The sequence below is a fragment of the Vanessa tameamea genome, chromosome 25 (assembly GCF_037043105.1).
Source record: "Vanessa tameamea isolate UH-Manoa-2023 chromosome 25, ilVanTame1 primary haplotype, whole genome shotgun sequence".
In the NCBI taxonomy this organism is placed as follows: Eukaryota; Metazoa; Arthropoda; class Insecta; order Lepidoptera; family Nymphalidae; genus Vanessa; species Vanessa tameamea.
The window spans coordinates 3,910,860-3,936,548 of NC_087333.1; the positions used below are offsets into that span (position 1 = coordinate 3,910,860).

Sequence of the window (25,689 nt, forward strand, 5' to 3'; positions counted from 1 at the left end):
CAGGCACAGCTTATTTCAGACACGATATCTAAGTAATTGTTTGGTCGTCTATTCTTTTTTTTTACTAGAAACCTTTTTAGGCGTACGAAGAATAATTCTTTAAAGTCTCGTCAAAGCCAATTTCACGGTATACATATCCCCTGATGACATATTACAATCAGTATAAAAGAGCAAGTGTTTGTTTGTTTGTTGTACTATAATCTAATATCAGAATTTAATGCATTAAATTAAGATTCATTTTTATTTCATCATTACGTCTAAAGGCGTCTCCAACATAAGAGTAGCTGAAAATACGTTGTCGGTTTAACAGAAACCTGTAGACTCGCCAATATTATAACAATTAGAGTCACCAATATATATATATATATGTGTTCGACAATTAATAAAATATTGTATATTTTTTCTATTAAATTAACCTATTTCATCTTCTATAGAATTCAACATATTAATGATAAGAAAATCCAAGGATACTATGATTTAATGATTAGACTTTATAAATAATTAAAACTTATATAATGTTATAATTGAACCCATTGTTTTAATCACAGAACGTATTAACTTCCATAATTAATTAGTCCAAATTAACTTGGTCTCTATTTATTGGGAGCGTTGATATGTTTCAGAGGTTATGTTAAATTTTTATATAGCTTCGATGGTAACAATAATTTATTGTTAGGATATTAAATTTTACGATATTATCACCGTTACATCAAAATCAACTAATTATGTTTAACCGATTTGAAAATATAACCCATATACATAGAACTATTACTTAAATTTACTTTGTGCAAGCCCGTCTGGGTGGGTATCACCCACTCATCTACCGCCAAAAAGCAGTACTCAGCATCGACCACTCATCAATGTGGTGTGGTCCTGGCCGATTTTATATACGCAGGACACATTCTAGTGCACAAGTGTGTGTGTGTAAGCACACGTGCACTCGAGTCCCTTACTCTCATTATCTGATAGGACGGGACGGTAAGTCTGACCCGACTGCAGGGTCCAGGTGAAGGTCCAAGGGCTTTACCAGCTTTCGCGGCACGGGATTGTGCACACTTCCAACTTCCAGATATAGGTCGAGGCATGGGGAACCCTCGGGATCTGCGGCCTTATCTAGCCACTAGGTGTCTTTCACTTGGTAGTAGGGCTTTGTGGAAGCCCGTTTGGGTAGGTACCAACCACTCATCAAATATTCTACCGCCAAAAAGCAGTACTCAGTATTGTTATGTTCCGGTTTGAAGGGTGAGTGAGCCAGGGTAACTACAGGCACAAGGGACATAAAATCTTAGGTTAGTGGCGCATTGGCGACATTTCTTACAGCGCCATTATCTATGGGCGATGGTGACAATTTACCATCAGGTGGACCATTTACTCGTCCAACTTACATCATAAAAAAATTAAAAATAATAACTATTATTTTTCATATCAGAGCCTTAAAACATTTAAAAAAAAAACTTCTTTGACAGACGTTTTAGCTTTATAGTGTTAATCATGATTTTGTCACAGAGGCCGACAACGCTTTCGGGCGTTATTTATAAAAACATACAAACATATTTTTAATCCGTAATTTTTTTACAACTAAGTAATGTGTAACAATTTAAATTAATTATTTTAAAATACTAAGATTACACATTAAATAAGGCTATTTTTAATATTATTGAAATATATAAATACACATATGTTGAACAAGCTGATAAGCCTTGGGGAACCCCGTTTGTTTACAAGTATAAAGATTCGTTTAAAATATCAATTATTATTTAACCATATTCAAACCTGACAGTTTATTAAATCCTTTTTTAAAATAACATTTAAAATAATTAACCCCATCTCCAGGCATTTATTATTAATTAAAATATTCAGTTAAATCATTTACATTGTTATTTGCTATTTGTAATATTTATTGCAATATATTTTTTTAATTCCATGACAAAACAATGGTCAGCTATTATTATAAATCGTTAAATTCTGAGGTTTAATATTTTTATCCTATTATAATAAAATAAAGGAGAATCGTGTATTTATTATTATTATTGTAACCGCAAGAAAATCGTACAAAATAATACTTAGAATTTATTTATGTCTTTATCCAATCTTATCGATAATAACATTCTTCCAGACAATCAAACGGGGTATTATAATAGAAAAATATATGACGTAGAGTTACAAACAAATATACCAAAATGAACACTTAACTAGTTGATTCTGCGGCTATACCCGCACGAAATGTATAAAACACAAACGTCCAATCCCAGTTTTACCCTTCTAAGCGGATGTCTACACCTCTATTTCTATATATATATATATATATATGTCTATTTCTGCCTCGCACAACCACTCTGTGGAACCAGCTTTCGCCGGCGATTTTTCCGAACCGATACGACTTAGGAACCTTCAAGAAAAGAGCGTACTCTTTCCTGAAAGGCCGGCAACGCACCTGCAAGCCCCCTGGTGTTGCAGATGTCCATGGGCGGTGGTAGTCACTTTCCATCAGATGAGCCTCCTGCTCGTTTGCCACCTATACTATAAAAAAAAAAAAAAAAATAACCTACCAGCTAACTTTCAAGTTTGTAGGTGTTATAATTACTAAGATTTCGTGATTAATCAGTGAGCGGTATTTCGGTTTTATATAAATGTATGTATACGGAGGAGGAAAGTCATTAAGTTAACACGGTTACGTTAAACATTAACAATGATTGTTATTGAAATAATAATTGTAAACATAGATTTAAAATACGTATAATTTATTATTATTATTATTATAAACGAACATATAGTAGGTAAACGTGACGAAGTCATTGTACCGTTTGTCGTTACGACATACGATTCAGTATTATAAGAAGGGCTTATATATTCTATAAATATAGATAATAACAAACAATACTGTCTTGCATGTTAATGCTGTATATTTTCGCGAGAATTTTAGATTAATTTTGTATATAATTTATATCTGATTAGATACATACATATAAATGTATGCATCAGGTACTGTAGATTATTTTATATTAAATATATTATTATTTCACTGTAATGCAATGTAATGTAAATCATATATCATGTTTATATCTGCCTTGTACACCCCTACTTCTTTCTATATCTGTTTCTTTCGTCTACCTTAAGGTTGCCTGGAAGAGATCGCTGTTTTAGGGATAAGGCCGCCTCTTGTGCATCCTTCTTAAACGTGACTGAACTATGTGTTTACTGGTGTACAATAAAGGGTATTTTGATAATAAATATGTATATTTACATATATTTGTATAAACTGTAATTTATGATGATGATTTGATATATTGACTTGCTAAATGAGTTTATTATAGAAACATTTTATGTATTGTACGTACTTTGTACGTCGATGTTTATCGTAGAATCCATCATAAATTCCAGTAACAACTGTAGAAAGTTTCAACGCAATACGTTGAACTATGCATGGACGCTTATAAGTGCAAAACAAGCAGTAATTAAACGCGTTTAATTGACTTCATCTGTTCGTATGTGAGGATCAAATCTTAGAATATTAAACCGATTCCATACAACTGATTGAGATGAAATTATATTTATTTTTTTTATATATGTTCTTAGAAATAATTACCAATAAAAATGTGTTACAAAGATAAATAATCTCTATGAGGGATTTCGTTCATCCAGCCTAGAAGTGAAATACACTTAATTAAATGTATCATGATTTACAAATTACAAAAGCTATTGCTATTTCTAAGTGAAAAAAAACACTTTCAAATTTATGCATGTATAGTATTAATTCTTAATTAATACTATACAAGAATTCTGAAACTTTTATATTTATTAATTTTATCAAATATTTAATTTAAAATATTGATATAACATTTGGTTTGTGTGTAAGGTTTAAATAAAGAGATGGACCGGAGAAATTGTGAGATGTCAAAATCAAAAAAATATACTTTATTCAAGTAGGCTTTAGGGGAACCTACTTTTCATTTCACAAGATTCTATTAAATGTATCCGTCACTATCGGTATCACCAGTTCATAGTGAGTGAGCCAGCGTAATTACAAGTACTAGATATATAAAATCTTAGATCTCACGGTTAGTGGCAAATTGATGTTCTATGGAGTTGTTTATACTGAATATAATTCCAGTATGTATGGGTGACCGATTAACTTCACTTACTAAACAGTCAATAAAAAATCTATTAAAAAACATAGACGTCATGTTATTGTATGATGCATATAACGAATATATAAACATAATATATTTATAGCTAAATTCGACGTAATACCACAATAATATATCTTAAAACTAAGTGTTACGTGATATACGTCAGTATAGGAATTCCCGCTAGCTGGAGCAATTACATAAAAGATACAATTATATACACAGTCATAACATATACGTATGTATTTACAATAATTCGGTCAAGCGACTATCGGACGGAGGACATAATAGGGTTCCGTAGACGCAGAAGAACGGAAAATCGTTTATGGTAATTATCGTAACTTATAAATTCAAAAGTAATTCTTTACTCTGTTACGTCTTAACTATTCAACCGATCATAATGAAATTTTGCATACCTGTTGCCTAGGGTACAAACTTTTTTTATGTAAAATTGTGTAGACTACCTAAGAAAACGCCAGGCAGGTGGCCTTTTCTTAACACTTATTTCTAATTTTAGCTTATTCCCATTTTAATGCAGTTGAAATTATTCCATAATTTGAAGTCCAAATCTGTTAAACCTCTTTTGGCGTCTTTTCATGAGTACGTTTATATTTATATGTAAAAATATTTACACGAACATCATTTTTGACAAGTACATCATAAATAATTATTTACTCAAACTTACGAATAAATATGTCACGGTTTTGTATTTTATAAGTTTTTGTATCCACATAGACCAAAGCAGAGACACTTTATGAGAATATACTTTTAATTGTCGTATATCTATATCAGATGATTATATAAGACGTTTAATGTTGCCAGGATCGTCTTAAACTAAAGGTGATGGAAGAAAATCCCTCGCGCGTTGAGGTTCCTGGATGAGCATATTTTGGACAATCGCGCTGTCCCAGGTCTCTTAAAAATTTTTTGGAGATAGAAGAGATCGCTAGAACATTGCTTATTGTGTATAAAGTATCATGTCATGTATAAAAAGACCCCAAGTCTGCTTGCTTGTTTGATCCAGACATAAACACAATTAGTAATAATATAACACAATAAAGGCAAAACCATAATATGGCAAACGATATCATATTAAACACCAAGGACCGCGACACGTAAGCCATCGGTAATTCCATATTTTGGCCGATAACTTACGCGCATTACTCATACCGATATGAATAATAGTCGCGTACCAACATACGACATAGCTCTCTATACGCTGGTAAACCATTCACGACCTTATTACAAGGTACTAAGGTACTATGTTTCATTTTCCATGTGTACATGATGTTTGTATGAATGTAACGTAAAACGACTCTAATCGTTTTAAATGTACAAGAATATAAATCTGCGTAAGAGAGGATTCTGTTTGTTTTAAATATAGTTGAACTTTTTGCCTATTTAAAAAAAAAATCATTAAAAGGTCGAAGTGGTTGAATCTTAACCGGATCCGGATAAGCACTGAATCATGTACTTGATTTGGGTGTATCTCATCTAATTTCGAAAATTTCGCGATTAAACCTGCACGTGCCGGGAATTTGATTGGTGGGCAAATTGGGGGATAGTATTTGAGCCTCGTGGAATAATCTTTTAACTCTGAATATATATAACGCTGATATTTGCAGGCTATTTTTATCACGATCATTAAATATTCTAAACGATAAGTTACTTGGATCACTCACAAGAAAGCGTGGACTAGTTACTCAATATAATACTACTATTTAGGGGTACAACTTTTTATACGAGTTTTATTTCATTAAGAATGATACGATCAGCCACCCACGCCGGTGCGCCATAATGACTCGCCATATCTAACCTATGGTGGGACAGTCGGCAACAAAAGGTACCGTTACCGTTCTAATTCGAACTATGACAAATGAGATTTGATGCAAATCTTTATTGTATTATTTATAATTAATTCTCGTGTACTTATAAAAATATTTACTTGGAATACTTAATCATATACATATGAAATTGTCTTACTCGATTCGACTTGAAATGTTTCGATTTTGTAAACTATATGTTTAGTATGTGATAAAATGTTTTTTTTTCTTCTATAATAACAATATATCTGCTATATATAATCTCTCTATGTTCATAATATTCTGTATATTATATACTACTCAATATACTAAACACATACTGGAAGATATAATAAATATGGTAGAAATCCATGTTTTATCACGTGCGTACTGTGTTACGTACGCGTTAGAAAAGTGGCACATTTTTCTGTCAGGACAATTTCACTTAAATATTGCACCTTTCCGTCAAACTTTGATTTTGAATATTATACTTCTTTTTTTTTTCATTAAATATATGTAGGCAGACTGTTAAACGGAAAACGGATGATAAGTGACCGTCATCGCCCATCAATATTGGCACTGAAATAAATATCAATCACTTCCTACATATGACACGTTGGAAACGTCCCTTAAACTTTGATAATATTAGAATATCTTTAAATTATAATATTATTCTGTAACACTATTGTGCGCGACTGTTCGGGTTACATTACAGTCATTGCGTAGTTGAGTTCATGTCCCGGTTGGAGAAAGCCATAAAGGTCGCGGTAATTATAAATATAACTATATCAAATAACTTTATTATTGAGATACATACATTTAGTTTAATTTTAATATTAAGTATGGGTCATCCATCTTTATACTAACAGCCTGTAAATTTCCCACTGCTGGGCTAAGGCCTCCTCTCCCTTTGAGGAGAAGGTTTGGATCATATTCCACCACACTGCTCTGCGGGTTGGTGGAATACACATGTGGCATAATTTCGTTGAAACAAGACACATGCAGGTTTTCTCACGATCTTTCCTTCACCGCCGAGCACGAGATGATTTATAAACACAAATTAAGCAAATGGAAATTCAGTGAGGCCTGCCTGGGTCTGAACTCGAAATCATCGGTTAAGATGCACGCGTTCTAACCACTGGGTCATCTCGGCTCTTATCTTTATATATAGTATATAATTTATATACGTTGACAGCCTTGTTGTTCTAGAGGCTAGACACATGACCGTGGGTTCAAAGGTCCTGGGTTCAAACTCCCATTCGGGCCATTAAAGTTATTGGATAATAATCCATTAAAAAAATCTCAGTAACAGTCTGGTGGTGGAAGTTGGAAATGTGCGTGCCCCGTGCTTCAAAGAACACGTAAAGTTGGTGCTGCGCCTGAACTCTTTCCGTTCGTATCGGATTTGACGTCCCATCGTATTATAAGATTGAGGGTATGGAGAGTGCACCTGTGCACAAGTGTGTGCAAGCATGTCCTGGGAAGTTGGCTGGTGCCTTAATATTGGCCACAACGGTCAAAATCGGCATCATCATGATTCTAAACGTGTATATATCACTGAACTCCTCCTTACCGATTGGACCGTTTTTTTTATCTGTGTTCCTGAACGGCTTAGACCCAATAAATTGCGATGATATAAGATTCTATGACTTATGCAACTTACTTCAGAAATTATAATTATACCTTTAGTAATAACTGTAAGTCGGGACGAACTGCTAGTAATTATAACGAATTATACCGTATTAATATTATTAGCACTACCATAGATGAGTAAATCGGCTGGCAGATTGATGACTACTTTTCAATAATGAGGTATAATTCGACTTTAAAAACGAAGGTTACTTTTGTTATCAACACACTGTCCTCTCTCATCTCATTTACTCAAACTATAGTTTGTCGATTGAATTAGAGTCAGACAAAGTCAAATGGCGATAATCGGTTTCGTTTGTAAAAAGGTCAAAATATATGTATAAATATATATATATATATAACATTCGTGATTAATCACGCAATGTCAGAATCAGAATAACACCTACAAACTTGAAATTTAGCAGGAAGGTTCCTTATTGGGTGTAGACATCCGCTAAGATTTTACGGAGACGGATTTTACGAAACTCCACCCCTAAGGGGGTAAAACGGAGGTTGGTAAAGCCGCAGGTTCAGCTAGTATTCATATATGTACATAAAATTATTTGACCAAAAATGTACGTATTTAATTGAACAATATTACAATAACAAAGTTCATAATCTCGATAATATATCGATTACTTTTTGAAAAGAAAAATGTTTAGCCCCTCTGGCACAAGTTACAACTTTAATCTACTCCAACCTCAGGACAAGTGAAGGCGAAAACAACTTTGACATTGATTTGACGTGATGCCATTCGATAACGTACAAATAAAAGCCCCAAAAAACAAATAATAATCTAAGTTGCCTATTGATATTCGCAAAATAATGGCGTTGCAAGTAATGACGAAGTTGTTACCCAAAGTTCGGAATATAAAGTTCTATATGTTGTATCATAAACAAAGATATATAATCAACAACTATTTATCGTTCATGACAAAGCAGAGTTATTCGGAAATCGCATGGAATTTAAATCTGACGTTTATATTCATGGTCTCCTTCTTTTTTTAATAAACTTTTGTGTGACGTAAACACAGTATGTGTGTGTGTGTATGTGAGCTTTAATAAAAAATCGAATTATATTTATAAAAAGTTTGTAATAAAAATAAAAATATACATTAAAAGGACTCACACTTGGCCGATTGTAATAAGTGCATACCGTAGTTCAGATAGTACATTTTAATTGAGTTGTTAGTGTAATGTCGCTTGGCCATGTAAGTAAAACTATGTGACAAAGTTATTTAAGGCCAATAAGGGATTACCAGGCATCTCATACGATTTTTTGTAAAGCGTCCATGTATAATTAATTTCAATGCAGTCGCAGAGGGTATACAAGAAATGTTATATTCAAACACTTTCGACTTTTACTTTTAAATAAATTGATTTGTTGACTTAACAAAAACCTTTTTACTAGATAGGACTTTGTGCAAACCCTGGATAGGTTACATATTCTACCGCCATTGTCTATTAGAGGTGAAATAATAGAATTAAAGAAGTTTAAAATTTATATAGTAGAATTAAAAAAAAAATCAAAATAGTTTGACAATTTTCTTTAAATGGGATGAGACTTATATGTTTATTTAACGTTTCCATATGTAATGTACTGACATAAAGTTTCATTTTCGTCATACTGGGGGCGCGCACCCTTATACATTTTCGGTTTTATTTTTGGTCCTTGAAACTATTCTTCTTCTTTTCAAATATATGTATGTATAATATAGTTATTTCATATTACTCTTAGGGGTGGTATAGCATTAATGTTGGCCGTACAGAAGATATTACGATATTCTTTTAAAACACAGCTAGTTATTTTTGACGATATTAAAATATATATATATTCTCCACAAAAAAAACGAACTTACGATTTTTTAGACGTTTAATAAACATGCAGACATCAATTAGCAATGTGGTTGATAATTCCAATGCACACAGTCGTAACAGTTTTGACAAGAATAAAAAGTAATGCGAAAAAAAATATGGAGTCGACTCCAGTAGAGCTAGAATCCAGAAACTCACCGCAGATGACAATTAAATACCCGACTGTGGTATACAATATTGACATTAATAATTATAGCATTACTAGGATACAGGCGTCAAAATGGCGTGTCAATGTTTGTCACAAGCGATATACGAAATAAGTTCTTATATAATGCTACTATTATATAGATATACTTGCTCTAGGTGTATTTCTAGGCAAGATACTGTATAGCTAAATTGGTGGAAAAGAGAAACTACTGAGTTACTTGCTGTTCTTCTCGGTAGACACTACTTTCCGAACAGTTAATTCAACACCGTAACATAACGACGACCTCCGTGGTCGAGTAGTGTGTACACCGGTTTTCATGGGTACGCCACTCCGAGGTCTCGGGTTCGATTCACGGCAGAGTCGATGTAGAAAAAGTTCATTAGTTTTCTATGTTGTCTCGGGTCTGGGTGTTTGTGGTACCGTCGTTACTTCTGATTTTCCATAACACAAGTGCTTTAGCTACTTACATTGGGATCAGAGTAATGTATGTGATGATGTCTCTCATATATATATTTATAACGATTAAAAAGTGCTTTCATGAGCCTACTTGAACAAGAAATATTTCGTTTTTATAAATACCTTTCAAAGAATAAACATTAAATCTAAATAAATGTCAATTCCTATTTAAAAATAATAAAAAAAAACACTACCTAAAAACTCGACGCGTGTAAATTGAATATTACTAAATATAGAAAATAACTTTATGCTAATAGAACTCGGAATGATAGATGTTATTTTTTTTTAACTAGTCGCTTCTAATTTGAATTTCAAATGCTCTGTAGTGAAGATTGCCTGTTTACGCTGAGTCATCGGGCAAGGGTTGGTTTCCTGTGATTTTTTATTCCGTTTAATATAACCAGTTTTTTTATAGGTATATTAGAAATATGAATTATCAAAACATATATAGATAGATAGAAAATAGATAACATATTAGGGACATATAGGTACCAATATAAATTTCTGAAAAAAAAAAACAATACGAATTAATGTATAAAGAACTTACCTAGCATTTTACTTAAGTCAGCATTGTGAAGATCAGGATTCTCATCAGCCAACTTCTTTCGCTCTACCTTCGCCCATACCATGAAAGCATTCATGGGTCTTCGTATTCTGGCTTCCTTTAGCGCTTTGGCCTGACCCATCTTCGTGGTAAACGGCGCCCTTGCGTATTGCTGGGAGGAATAATCCCTTGATGTATCGTAAGGGCTTCTGTAATCATATTGCGCCCTGTAATCCAAGCCGTATGGTAGCGTAGACCAGACGACCAGCTCTGGAGTGGTCTGGTCTTGTACTGAATCGGTGCTATTCTCTACAGCTCCTTGAACGTACTGTTCGTAACTTCGGTGGTATGTCGGTGGGGACTCGATACCTGCTCCTCCTGAGTCCATCATGCTGTGAACAAAGACAGAAATCAATAACATGTTTAGATTTAGTCACACGTTTTGAAAAACTGTAATTCTTGGCTATCAAACTCTCGTATATCATATTAGCATTGCACGAATAACTAGTAAGAATTCAATAGTATACATTTTATAATAACCTCTAACTCTTAATTGGCTCTGAGTCTTCAAAGAATTAAAATCCATAATTATAACGTATAAAAATTAATAATATAAATAATATACTCGACAGAATAAAAATAAAAAATGGTCAAAAACAAAAACAAATTTTTTTTTTTGTTAGTATCGTTGAACAGCTAAGTGTTATCATTAAAATAAATTAGAAATAAAAATAGACAACGTATTCCTCAAATTTAAATAGCGTTTATGGTCGAATTTCAACCACTATGTTACCAGTGGCACTAATAAAATACCGTAAACGAATCAATTTTTCTTGACAAATGAATCGACCACATACGAAATATCTACCAAAATTGACTAAAGATCTTCAAAGTTAATTACAACAGTACTCGGAACTCACGTACTCAGAACTAGAAAGGATGAAGGCATTTTATTTCATGATAAGAAAGCATGTTCAAGTTATTCAAAGTATTTGTGAAATCTCTGCCTGGTGTCAATTCGCTTGTACATCGTGTAGTGAGTATAAAACGATATGAGGAAACATTGTAAGCCGAACTAAATGACTCCGGCTAATTGATCCCCGATACTGGAGCTTAGTTACTAAGTCTACTGAGTTTGACTTAGCCGTTGAGTTGTGAATATCGATGTATTGTCTATACGAAAATATCGAGTTAGTGCTTATCGATTTACAAACAGAATATCTTAGTCCGATTTAGCCTCGGGACCATTAGATTTGAATGTAACCTTTTTTATATTTGTGTATATTTTATTTGGTTCTTCAACAATGTGTAAACTGATTAAAATAATGTAATATAAAAAAGGTAAAATTCTATTCCAAGTGTCACAATTACTTAAAGAAGAACTAAGCGTGCACAAAAAGGAAGCAATCAAAATCTTAACCTAATGTAGCTTCTTAATTTTAAAACCACTTAAGAAGAAATGTTAATAAAAAAAATATATTTTTATAACAATTATTGTTTTCACATTGATGATGTTATCTTTACTAATATTACAAATGCCATACTTTGGCACTCAGTCTGTCTGTCTGTCTTCACGGCCAAATTACTGTACCGAATTTGATGAAGTTTTGTGTGAAGTAAACTTTAACCCCAAGGAAGGCTACTTTTTTATATCTTACCAGACGACCAAACCCTAAAATACCAGGAAAGTCGCGAATTACAACTAGTATAAATATAAATTAAATAACATAGCTGTTGATTTTTTTTTATATTTTTGTCATTGCTATGAAACATTCTCAGTGTGAAGAAGGGTATATGTATGAAACACGTTACCGCTTCTAAAACAGTGGTTGCCGATGAAGGGTACAAAACTGCCAGTCTCAAATGGTTAAAGAGGACTACATTAGCACATTTTTGTTTTTTGGGTTGCATTGTGGACAAATGGGAAGCTATCGTTACAAAATGGGTGTGAACGTCATCCTTTTAGATTACTTCATGACACTCTGCAAGACCGTCTGGTTAGGTAAAACCAAAGCATCATATATTGTATCTCCGAATTGCAATACTTGGAATTATTCTTGTCCCGATTTGAAGAACGAGCTAGCCAGTGTAACTACAGGCACAATGGATATTACTTCTCAGTTCCCTGAGTTGGTGGCGTATTAGTTATGTAAGAAATGGCTTAAATTATTTACGGTGACCAAGCTTTTGCCAGCCAGCTCTTGAGAAGATAAATAACAGGGTAAGTAGATTATGATGATAACGCCTGTATAAAGTTTGTCTATGTGTGCATTTCACTTTTTTCTCAATTGGCGACTTCCCTGATCTTCTAAACTCCTGTCTTCATTCCTTTATCGTAATATTTTTAAGAATGATATACGTTTATTATGAGCCGAGATGGCCTAAATTAAAAAAGTAGCCTTCCTTGGGGTTAAAGTTTACTTCACACAAAACTTCATCAAATTCGGTACAGTAATTTGGCCGTGAAGACAGGCAGACAGACAGAGTTACTTTGGCATTTGTAATATTAGTAAAGATAACATCATCAATGTGAAAACAATAATTGTTATAAAAATATTTATTTTGTATTTTTTATTTCGTTTTTATTAACATTTCTTCGAGCATTCATGAGCCGAGATGGCCTAGGGGTTAGAACGCGTGCATCTTAACCGATGATTTCGGATTCAAACCCAGGCAAGCACCACTGAATTTCATGTGCTTAATTTGTGTTTATAATTCATCTCGTGCTCGGCGGTGAAGGAAAACATCGTGAGGAAACCTGCATGTGTCTAATTTCAACGAAACTCTGCCACAAGTGTATTCCACCAACCCGGAACAGCGTGGTGGAATATGCTCCAAACCTTCTCCACAAAGGGAGAGGAGGCCTTAGCCCAGCAGTGGGAAATTTAAAGGCTGCTAATGTAATGTATACGTTTATATTGAAAATAATAGTTAATTAAAATAATATATATGTAAAGGCTGGTACATTAATGAACACAATCTTTATTAAAAATGTGATATATTAGTTTGCAGAGGTTTATAAAAATAACACCTAGATTACGTTAATAAAATTTCTAGGAATAGAGGCCACACATTTCCTTATACCTACCACATGTTACTGGTAAACATTGCCACACCTTGAGTAACATGACGCGTTACGCGATTCCAAATTTAAAGGAAAGCGCGCCGGCGCCGCATTTGACACCGTGTTTTCTAAGAACGCCACTAGTGGCGCCACTGTGGGAACATTGGTATTGTTGGAGCGTTTTCTCTTTGATATTTCTTCTTGACGGCATCAGAAAGTCGGTAACTGGTTGCTTTTTATAGGATAGCTCGTCTGTCATGATACTTGCAAACAATTTTTCCTATTCGTAATCAAACATATTAATGCAGATTTTAATTTGAGGTGAAATTTATAAAATGATTCTTTAATTTCCAAATTCATTTAAAACAATTCAAATGTCGAAACGTTTATTCGATTTTATATAATTAAATCGAATGTTAACGAAATTAATATATGAAAATTAAAGCCTTTTTTTTTTTATTCGTGTTCTATATAGTTGCTTAAAAGTATCTCTCATAGATCAACATAAAACGGAAGGGGCGCAAAATATTCGAATAATTAAAAAAAATGGCGTTGCAGCTGTGGTGAGTATTATCTATTCTATTAAATATAATAAATGTTTTGTCGGTGGACGCAGTCTAGAACCAATTACCTTGCCCATTTCTTACATTACATAATTCGAACCCTAACGTCGCTGGAAGAAAATACTCATTATATGGTCACCTCATTATACAGATATATATTATATAATAAGTATTTCTTTCTTATGTAGTGTACACTAAAAGTCTCTATCTCTGTGTAATATGAATTATTTACTAAGATCTACGTGAGACTTTTTGTCATCTAGTTTGGGTGAACCAGTGTAACAATAGGCACAAATAACATAACATCTTCGTTTCCAAGGTTGATGGAGCATTGATTATGGAAGGCATAGTTGATTTTACAATGCCCTTACCATCAGGTGGTACATCTGCCACTCTGCCAACTCTTTAGGATGTATTTTGAATAAAAAAATATATATATTTCTTTAAATTTACGTAAATGTGAAGAAATCTGCCTTCGCTCCTAACATATTCACACTTGATACTATATTCGTATACTCGAGAGAGGCTTCCTATCTCTGCTGAGCTGTGGATCACATAGAAGACTCTATTAGCGTCCATCAACAGACGTTGATGGCAGCTTAAAATACCTTTATTAAGACAAGCGTTACAAAGACTATCCAACGTAAATAATTATTAAATAAACCTAGATTGTACTCTGTGACTTATTACTACAGCCAATTAATAAATGACGTCAAATGAATTACAGATGGAACACATCGGTATATTTGACGAATGAACTGCTTATCGCAATATTAACAGTTAAAATGCAAATCAATCCATATTCGATACAATTTAACAGTCGAGTTATGGTAAAATGTCATGAATAACATGTATATTGTTTAACGAGTTTATCTAAGTACGTACGGTTAGGAACAACATTTCGTACGTTAGTACCTATAACTATTCCATTGTTATGGATAAATGTTCATAAAAAAAATTACAATGCGATCTAAATTTTTTAAATATAGAATTTAAATTTTTCAAATTTCAAACTGAATACTCGGGAATATGCTAGAACACTACTTGCAGCCGGTCGCTTGTTGCGCTAACGGTGCTGAGACTAGCGACGTGAGAATCGCAAACTCAAACTTGACTGAGCTTAAAAGGGATTTTATCATCAGAGGGAAAATAAAATAAAATAATTAAATCCTTGAACAAAACACTGAATTGATCGTTTTTTTTTTAAATAAAATAAAATGTATAAAAAAGTTAAAATTTCGTTTTATAAAGAAATTAAATCAAATAATATTAAATTTAAATGTCAACTTTTAGATGCTAACGGTACAATACGCGGAGATGACGATCACAAAACACCGTATCATAATATTCGCAAAATATGTGACGATCGGTAACGCAGATGTCGAACTCCACAAAGATTAGTATTTATAGCCCTTCATGAGATAATATGAGTGCTATGTAATTTGATCGTAATATGCCTCGTGTTAAATATATATCTACATATATCGGACATGTATGCTATTCTATATAGGTACGTTCAATTCAGCTATTCGTTTATGTAATATCATTGACATATGGCCTAAAATATACATGTATAACTAATTGTAAAAAATAATAGTAATAGTTAATTCTCATTTATTTTTGTATATAATAAAATTATTGGAAACGATTCGTGCTACATCTATTTAATGTTGACGGTACTAAGTCAGAAACTATAGCGAGCGTCCCCAGAACAAAACACTCGAGTATTCGCATATGAATAAATTTTAATTTTATATTTATAAAGAAGAATTTTTCATTTTATGTATCTATTTAAAATCAAACGTTTCATTTTTTTTATTTATCGTTCCGACCATTGGAATCCAATCTGAGTTTGAGAAAACTCAAATATAGATTATTATATGGACTATATTAAATACTGCTTACAAGACCGGCGTTGCTTTGTTTGTATATAAGAAAAATAAACCAAAGTACTTTTTATGCTAAAACGTAAAGTAACTACTAATTTTATTTGTGGTTCTTTTTGGTAGAATTCATATTCCGAACCTGTGTTAGTAAAGGATTTTTTGACTTTTAAATTAAGGGACAAGGGCATAGAACTGCACAGCCTAGAAGCCTCTACGTGACTCAGTCCGGCCCCGGTAAGAGGCATTCGGTTTTTATTTATCGCGATACGTTGAATGATATCTAACAAAGATATTTTTATTTATAACCAACGGAGATAAACAGTTGATCATTCAGATTCCATTGTTTTTCTCTATTCTCGTGTAAATATAAATATAATCGCACAATCGTTCCGATTCATTAGAAAACGCATACCGAACTGTTAAAACAAATCATTTAACAAAACATGAATATGTTTATGGAATTAAACGTTGACTTCAAAATATATTATTTTTATTAACACGTGCTGTTCTATATCGAGACATTTTTCAGTAATTTAATGCTTCCGTTGGAAATAAATTTGTTTGATAAATACAATAAAATTTTCTTGATTTGTATGAAAATATATTGTAAATGATTTTGTTAGATATGTACGTATATTGTATTATTATACGGTATAGCGACCTGCCCCGGCTTCGCACGGGGGCATTATATTAATAAAGTAAATTATTATATTCAATATATAAATATAATGTATATATAGTACTTAAAAATAATATAGCTTTCTATCAGTGAAAACATTTTTATAATTAGATCATTAGCCCGGAGATCGTATATACATACATACAAACTAAATATATTATTAGTGTAAATTAAAAACTAAGTATAGTTTTCAATGTTTGTTTCATCTAATTTAGACGTTTGTGAAATTCGAGGAAAAGAGATAAAGCAATTTAAAAAAAAAATCTAAATCATCATATTCAAAATTGTTATCAAATCGGTTATTTAAAAAAAAAGTTTGTTTTTTTTTTTGTTTAAGGACAGTAAAATTCTCCACGAGGCGTGATTGAGAGGCTACCAAAGACTTGCCACTCGGATTAGAGGGCTACTAATAACGGAAAAGAAAAAAGTAGTATGTAAGTAGATGACAGATACTAGAATTTCAATGAACACGTTGTGACGTCACAACAATTATGCTAATACTATTGTAACCAGGCTTTAGAATAAAGCGATACAAAGTATTGAGATTTGCGATTGAATTATATAAAGCGAATCTAATAAGAAAACTCAATAACTGTCCTTCTTAAACATAAAGTATGATTACAGTTTTAAATCAGAAATCGATTTAATCTAAATCAACTGATATCGTTATTCGATATTAAACCGAGTAATTTCAAGAAACGATTCGTTTTCGTTCAAGATAGCAGACATATGAGTTGTGATTCAGAAGCAGCTAATGCTTTTACTCGGTGATAGGGCTTTGTGCAAGCCTGTCTGGGTGGGTACCACCCATTCATCAGATCCATATTCCATCGCCAAACAGCAGTACTCAGCATTGCATTAATATTGTATTTGAAGGGTAAGTGAGCCAGTCCCAAGGCTGGTGGCGCATTATCGATGGAATGGTTAATATATTTTATTCAGCGCCATTGTCTATGGGTGGTGACGACCACTTACCATCAGGTGACTCATTTGCTCGTCCGCTTACATAGACCATAAAAAAAGTAATGGTTCAGGAGATTACGAATAACCTGAACAAACGGATAGTGACGTAAACCTATGAATCTAACAGATAATAAAATAATTTAAATGTCAATTAGATTTATTATCGGCGAGCAATCGATTTTTGATATAAAAAACGTGATTAAGCATTCGGCTATGAAAAAAAAAAATCGATATTTAAATCGTCAAGAGATGATGTGTCGAATATTTTCAAATATCACGAGACAATGCCCATTGTGAGCGGCACAACGTCAGCATTCGCACTAACAACGTATCAACGATTACTCTCACAATCGATTTGATGACCGCTTCCTACTTCCGAAGATTTCGTTTCACGAAATAAGATGGGAATGTGACTCATTGTTAAATTATGAAGATTAATATCGTGTGTATTGTAATTATGACATCGATGAAAATTATAATTAATTATTATACCTTTATACGTACGTTTGTCGTATATTTGCGATGACTTTGTTTAACTTTGGACAGAAAAACTTTAAATATATTTCATGCGGAAATAAATATATCATGTTATAATACGAACCGAGATGGCTCAGGGGTTGGAATTTATCTTAACCGATGCGTTCAAACTTCAAGCCCAGGCAAGCACCACTGAATTGTTATGATTAATTTGTGTTCATAATTCATCTCGTGCTCGACGGTTAAGAAAAAGCTCGTGAGGAAACATCAACAAGGCATGTATCTAATTTTAATATAATTCCGACACATTCACCAATCCGCTTAGAACGCCGTGATAGAAATAGCCTAAACTTTGTCATCAGAGGGAGAGAAGCCCTTAGCCCAGCACTGGGATATTGACAGGTTGTTATAATTAATATCAGTATACATATTTTTTCTCATCATCTTTCTGTCTATTTACCATTATTATATTACTCAAGCTGCTGATGGATGATTGTTCTTGACATGGTGATAGCTTCAGATCAGATGTATTCAGATATATTATATCGATAGATGAACCTACTGGAAGACATTATCACTTGACAAATAAACTCGAACGATCACAGTTACGACCAAAGTACAGGTATTATTTCGCTTTTTATTTTGACTGTCCATGGGTTACTTCATTTCTACTAAACTACCAGTGCTGGATTTAGGGGAGGGACAACCGGGGCAACTGCCTTAGGCTCTCCACAAGAGAGGAGCTCCTATAAAGATTCCGATGAGCTAACAATTTTAATGTTATTTTAATATATATTTTAAAAACCTGACGGACAGATATAAAACGTTTCAAATTAATTTATAACAAAATTATTAGAGCCTTCAGTCCTCTATTTTTAATGGGTCTACACTCTTTTGTGGTTCCAGGGCCTCCTGACCTTTAAATCAGGCACTGCAACCTACTGAACTGAACCAAGCTTAAGGGCTGTCTTATGACGTCACTAGTGTAAATTAAAAAAACTTTTTTGTTATCTTTTAAGCACCCTATCACATATCCTACTGTTACTAGTACTTTATTTTTTTAATAATGCCTACCTTGTCCTGATATAAAAATGTGCAATTAAAAAAAAAATTGAATAATATCACAAGGTATTTCTGTTAAGTGTTCGCTCCGCTGCATCCGATAAAGATCGCTTATCAGATACGTTATCAGCTCGCTCATGTCTGCATTGGTTCAGTTTAAGACTAATTTACTGAATTAATCAAGTAAGTGTTTATAACATTTTGCATTTATATAAAAGCTGGCGATTATTTTCAAAACATAAATGTTTCGATTGTCATGTCTGTTTTTACAATGACAAGAACTAATTATAATTGTGGTGAAAGTTTAATACTATTATTATGGTTGCGATTGATGTCTATCTGTTTGGTGCGTCATCACGACTTAGGAACTGAACCTATCATAATGAAATTAGACATAGAGCTACCCGGGTACCACGACAAACACATACATACGACAACAAAGTTATTCTTGACGATAGTTGTCGCCCGCGGTTTCGGCTAAATAAAGTAACCCATGTCCTTCCTTGGAGTTCAAGCTTCGTACCAAATATTATCAAATTTTATTGAGTTAGTCGTGAAAGCTAAACGGAGATACTTTAGCGTTTATAATATTAGTATAGACTAGCTGTGCCCGCGACTTCGTGCGCGTTCGAATTTAACAAAAAAGTTATTGTTGTAGCCTAAGTTAATCCATATTACATCAGCTATCTGCCAGTGAAAGTCCCGTCAAAATCGGTCCAGCCGTTCCAGTGATTAGCCGGAACAAACAGACAGACAAAAATTTTAAAAAATGCTATTTTTATATATGTAACGTGTATACATACAAATGCATTTAGAAAAAAAGCAGTTTTTTTTAATATTAACAACAGACACTCCAATTTTATTATATGTATAGATTTTATACACAATTTTCAGATTATTTCATCGAATGAGTAATAAGCGGTCGTGTAGTTTTCAACAAAGTCACTCACACACAGACAAACGTGAAAACCACAGAACCTTTCATTTCTGGAAGCCGATTAAAAATCCATAACCTTTAAGGGAGATCTTATATAAACAATATTAGAATCAACAATATCAGTCATAGAGAAAATTGATAATATTTCAAAACAACGATTCAAAAAAAGAACGTATCTAATTATTAATTAAAAAAGAGAATTAATTGAAACTATCATCAGCCTCCTTGATATTTACAAACGAATATGTTAAAACATCAAACAATCACGCAAGTAAAAATTAACAGTGCTGTGGAAACAACGCATTGTCACCGACCATCAACATCACATACGGCCGGCAAACAATCACTTCTGAGAAAATATACGTTACTCGGAATATAACAAGGCTTAGTGATTACAAGATTTTAACGAAATAACTCGGAAACGATAAATTAAATCCATCGAAATTGTAATTTACTATATGTTACTGACTCAACCGTTTGTGACAAAAATTCTAACCTACCCCTTATCTACCCCTAAGGGTAAAAAAGCCTATGCTCTTCCTTGGGCTTCCAGCTTATTTAGTACCAAATTTCATTAGCATCGGTTCAGTGGTTTAGCCATAAAGGCGTAACAGACAGAGTTACTTTAACATTTATTATATTAGTATGTAATGTGTATATAATGATTATTTCCTTTGTGTATCAATCACGTGAAAACTACCGAAAGTATCAGTACGAGCCTGAGAGAGAGGAAAGTGTTCAGACGCAGGACCAACTGTTCTACTAAGTAAGTAAGTTTAAAGTGTGTACCTACTCAGTACACACTTTAAACTTACAGATTCCGCTGTTACTGAAAATTTTTCGATAGAAAAACCAATAACTTTATATCGGCCCAACCAGGGGTTTGTACCCGGGACTCTTGATATGCGGCCTTAAATCTAGACATTAGACCAACGAGGCAGTCAATAGATATTTAAAATTTAAAAGTAAAACTGTTTACATGTAAGACAAAGATATGAACCAGTGTGCGTGTGCGTTCTATTGCATGTGTGTGTGTTTATTAAAGCAAAAGGATGAAAATAAAAACAAAGGAAAAGTTATAAAAGATTGCAAAAATCAACAATTCCACGTGCGTTTTAGATGATTAACACTATCTTTACTGTATTGCAAATCTCTTATCAGGCATGTAAGGACGACGCACTTGCAGCGATATTGATAAGGATACACAGATAGCGTATTACCTAACATATAAACTGCATTACTGCGACGCTTCTAATGAGCCAGACACATCCTTTAATCACGAATACTTAAGGATTCCATCGAGAATTCTTCATTTAAATTCACTCTTATTTTTGACGAAGAAAACAAAAATTTAGAAAAAATCGGTAGAACTTTGGGTCTATCATAGTTGAGTTGAGGCTAAAGACTCATTTTGTAGAACACATTGCATGTTATCTAACATTGCGGGTTCAAATCCGGGCAAATACATCTATTAATTAATCTGTGTTTATAATTCTCGTACTCGATGGTGAAGAACTATCTCCATAAATATCTCCATATCCAAAAAAAGTTGAGGAGTAACAGGAATCCAATTCTATAAAAATGATACGTACCCGATTCTATTCCTATCGAACTTCGACTATTCCTCAAAAAAAAAAATCTAAACTTAATCGTAAATCCCGATTATATTCCGATGCGACTTAGACCGCACCGCAACTGGATCGTTGCGTTACTATACGTTTGAACGGCAACGATTACGATAAACTGACAATTTCTTAGCAGATTTGGGGCCCTGTTACTTTACTGTAATTCACTATACTGTAAAGACAATTCTGTAATACGTTTTACGTATAGAAAAGTTGCATATGAATACGTTCCGGTTTTAAAATATTTATAAGACAAAGCAATTAAAAACATAAATAAAGTTTGTATAACGGTACGGAATCCTCAATAATGCTAATTTATTATTGGATAATTGCCTCCAGCTGGGCGGGGCTATTCAGCAGGTGATCCTTCGTCAAAATACCTCCATAATAAGGGAGAATAAATAGGCCCTTGTCACAGTTATTACTATTAAATATCACTTAGGTGTTTCACGATCATAAAGTAGAATACGTACTAATTGGTCAGAATAAAACAAATGAACACCAAATACGTGATATTTATACGAATATTATAAATGTAAAGAGTTTGTTTGTATGGCTGAACGCGCTAATGTAAGCTTTCAGTGTTAAATAGCCCATTTAACGGCCAAGCTATAGACTAAGAACCGAGATGGCCCAGTGGTTAGAACGCGTGCATCTTAACCGATGATTTCGGGTTCAAACCCAGGCAAGCACCACTGAATATCATGTGCTTAATTTGTGTTTATAATTCATCTCGTGCTCGGCGGTGAAGGAAAACATCGTGAGGAAACCTGCATGTGTCTAATTTCAACGAAATTCTGCCACATGTGTATTCCACCAACTCGCATTGGAGCAGCGTGGTGGAATATGCTCCAAGCCTTCTCCTCAAAGGGAGAGGAGGCCTTTAGCCCAGCAGTGGGAAATTTACAGGCTGCTAATGTATGTAAAATGTATGCTATAGACTATACATATACGACCAATATAAGCACAATCATATATGATAGAATCTGTAAAGAATCTGTAATATAGCCGAGCGAAGTCGGCACGAGCAGCTAGTATCTATAAAAAGGTTGATTCTTTTTTAACGCGCATCTCGCAAAAACGGCTAATTATTTTCACATGAAATTTAATTATATGCAGCTTGTTACAGAGAAGGTTTTTAGCAAAACATTATGATACCGTATATTTCAACGTGTAACGTAGCTACAGCAAAGCGTAGCCGGATTTGCTAGTGTTCTATAAGAATGATTACAAATTACAAAGTATTTCGTTATAGATAAGAATAAATTTCAAAAAAAGAATACTACGTCTACCAAAGTGGTGAGGCTCTATACCCCGCCTGTGTACCACACACTCAACATATTCGGCCCACAAACCGTGTTGTCATCTTGTGATTTAAGGGATGACTAACTAAAAACCAAGTAACATCCGAGTTCCCTAAGTCGGTGGCGAAGTTTCGATAGTCTAACCATTTTAAATAAAAAAAAAACTCTTCGAAAAATTATTACTTAAAACATATATCTATACTTAAAATATTATATTATTTCGCAAAAAGTTAATTATCAATTACACAACTATTCCACTTAAATACTATTAAAAATCTGTGAAACTTTAACAATAAACGGTCATATTTACAATTCCAACGTCCAGAGGAAGTCCGAGTTTATTTTATTATTACATTATGACAGCTTAACGCTACTATAAAAATAATTATAAGATCATGAAAAAAAAAAATTACGTCGTATTTACTGACAATGCGGTTTTTATTTAACGCAATTATTGCAATCATCCACATCTGGTCCAGAGAGACGGTAATTATCGCTAACTTCAGGTTTTTATTATATTGCAGTTTGTACAATTAACAGTCAGTTAACGTTGATTACGAAAAACGATGCGTTCGAATGGATTTACATATATATTACGTAATCTATAGTTAAGAACTAATGTCATCTTGCGTTTCCACTGAAACTGCCGTCAATTACTATGTTTGCAACAACAACAGCAATTTAATTTTATATGCACAACTTAAGGTCATTACAGATTTTCTTTAACGCGCTGTTAAGTCGCAGTTTTAACCAGACAAGACACAAGTTTAAGTTCGGTTTAGACGTTATGATATTTAATCAAATGTAGCGGTTTTCAATCTAGATAAGCACTGCGTTGCTCCTTTACTAAATCTGTGTTCACTGTATACATTTCGTTCTTTCAGAATAGATCTACGGGTTCCTAAAATCGCACTGAAGCTCCCGTTATCTAATAGAATAACTTTACTTTTTTTATCGATAAAAATATTACAATAGTGCACTATCAAAATCTACGGAAGAAATGCTATCGATCATATTGATTCAAGATTAGTTTTTTTCATATCAAAAGAACTATGTCACAGATACTTAACATAAAAATGTCATTACGTTTCTTAGCTACTGTTTTAATAAATTAATACGCCACTGCTGCAGCCTTGAGTGAACTAGTCAGCTGACGATTTTGACAAATCATTATTGATAGTTCGTGAGTATGGGACGTGCGTGACGCAATCATGTCGTAAATCAAAGTAATAGCGGATCATATCTTCATATAATTTTTATATAAATAGGAAATTATAATTTCACACAGTCAGTTGTGATTGTTCAATTTATCAACACATTGAATCAAAATTTACAGAAGTTTTTTTTCCTATTCCCAAAGAGACTAGCGAAGTTTTATTAGGGTTTTATTTTAGAGGGAGCAAATCGCAAACCAATTCTTAAAACAATTCAGTATCACGTTTTATTATCAAGCTTACATAAACACAACTTATGATGCAGAACAAAACTCATTTCATTTGTCGATATTTCTTTATAATAATGCGATGTAAAAATCAAAAAAAGAATCTTGTACCTAACTATTGCAAACAAATATTAAAAAGAAAGAAAAACGGGAAATTAAAATAAATCTTCACATTTTCAGACAAATGCGTTTCCTTACGATGTCATCTCGACAATTAAAGCAAGCGTACAATATTTACATTTATTGTACATGTGCTACTGTATGAGATATATTTTGTGTGTACGTGTGTGTGTGTGTTCGATAAAATGATGTAGCTATAAAGTGAGTTTGTCTTCAAAGCATGATGGATTTAGGAACTCTACTGGTATTTTAGTGACTACGTTGCGACAATAGTTCGATGATGCATTTGATTTTGTAAATTTGTTAAATTATGAACTTTAAACAAAATTTTATGACTTTTAATGGTGACACCTATAACATAGATAATATTTACGACTTTGTATCTAGAACTTTCTTTTTAACGTAACAGATATCTCTTGTTTAGAGTTGCAGTACAAGAAATAATGGCAATTAAAATAGTTGTTTTAATATACATCTGCCGTGTTAAGTATGAATTATTTATCTGTTTGTACGCAGGATGTGCCAATCTTATCTATGATCTAGGACAGTTGTTTTAAAACTATAGCTGTTACTAGAAACACGTTTTCTTGTGTTCTTTTATCATCAACACATATCAATTTAATGTTTTGTATCAAATTCTAAATTATGTAAGATGTTCGATCGTGTTTCTATCTTTGATGATTGTTGATAATCGACTACAATTATCGCAAGCTACTTTTTAAAACACTCATTTTTTTTATTCTAGAATATTATAAAATGTTATTAGGCTGCACAGTTCACAGTCAGTGACAGTCTTTGACGTTTCGATGTTAAAGAAATACGTCAAATGTGTTTTAAAAAACGAACTTGGGTTCGAAAAACTATTTCTTCTAAAATTAAAATCTTTATCTATAATATAATTTAAACTTATCTAATAATAAAACAATTAATCAACGCAATTGCAATATTTTATACATGTATTTTAGACAATATTTATCTAAAGTCAAA

General features: G+C 33.0%; 2 protein-coding genes across 3 annotated transcripts in view; both read right to left on the reverse strand.

Moving 5' to 3' along the window:
- The window catches only part of LOC113403147 (uncharacterized), a 361,159-nt gene that overhangs the window by 122,268 nt on the left and 213,202 nt on the right, over nucleotides 1–25,689 (reverse strand). The window lies entirely within an intron of this gene.
- The window catches only part of LOC113403122 (putative transcription factor SOX-15), a 114,678-nt gene that overhangs the window by 73,111 nt on the left and 15,878 nt on the right, over nucleotides 1–25,689 (reverse strand). The window contains exon 3 of the mRNA XM_026643575.2: nucleotides 10,585–10,973. Coding sequence (XP_026499360.1) covers nucleotides 10,585–10,973 — 389 coding nt within the window. The remainder of the gene's footprint in view (nucleotides 1–10,584; nucleotides 10,974–25,689) is intronic.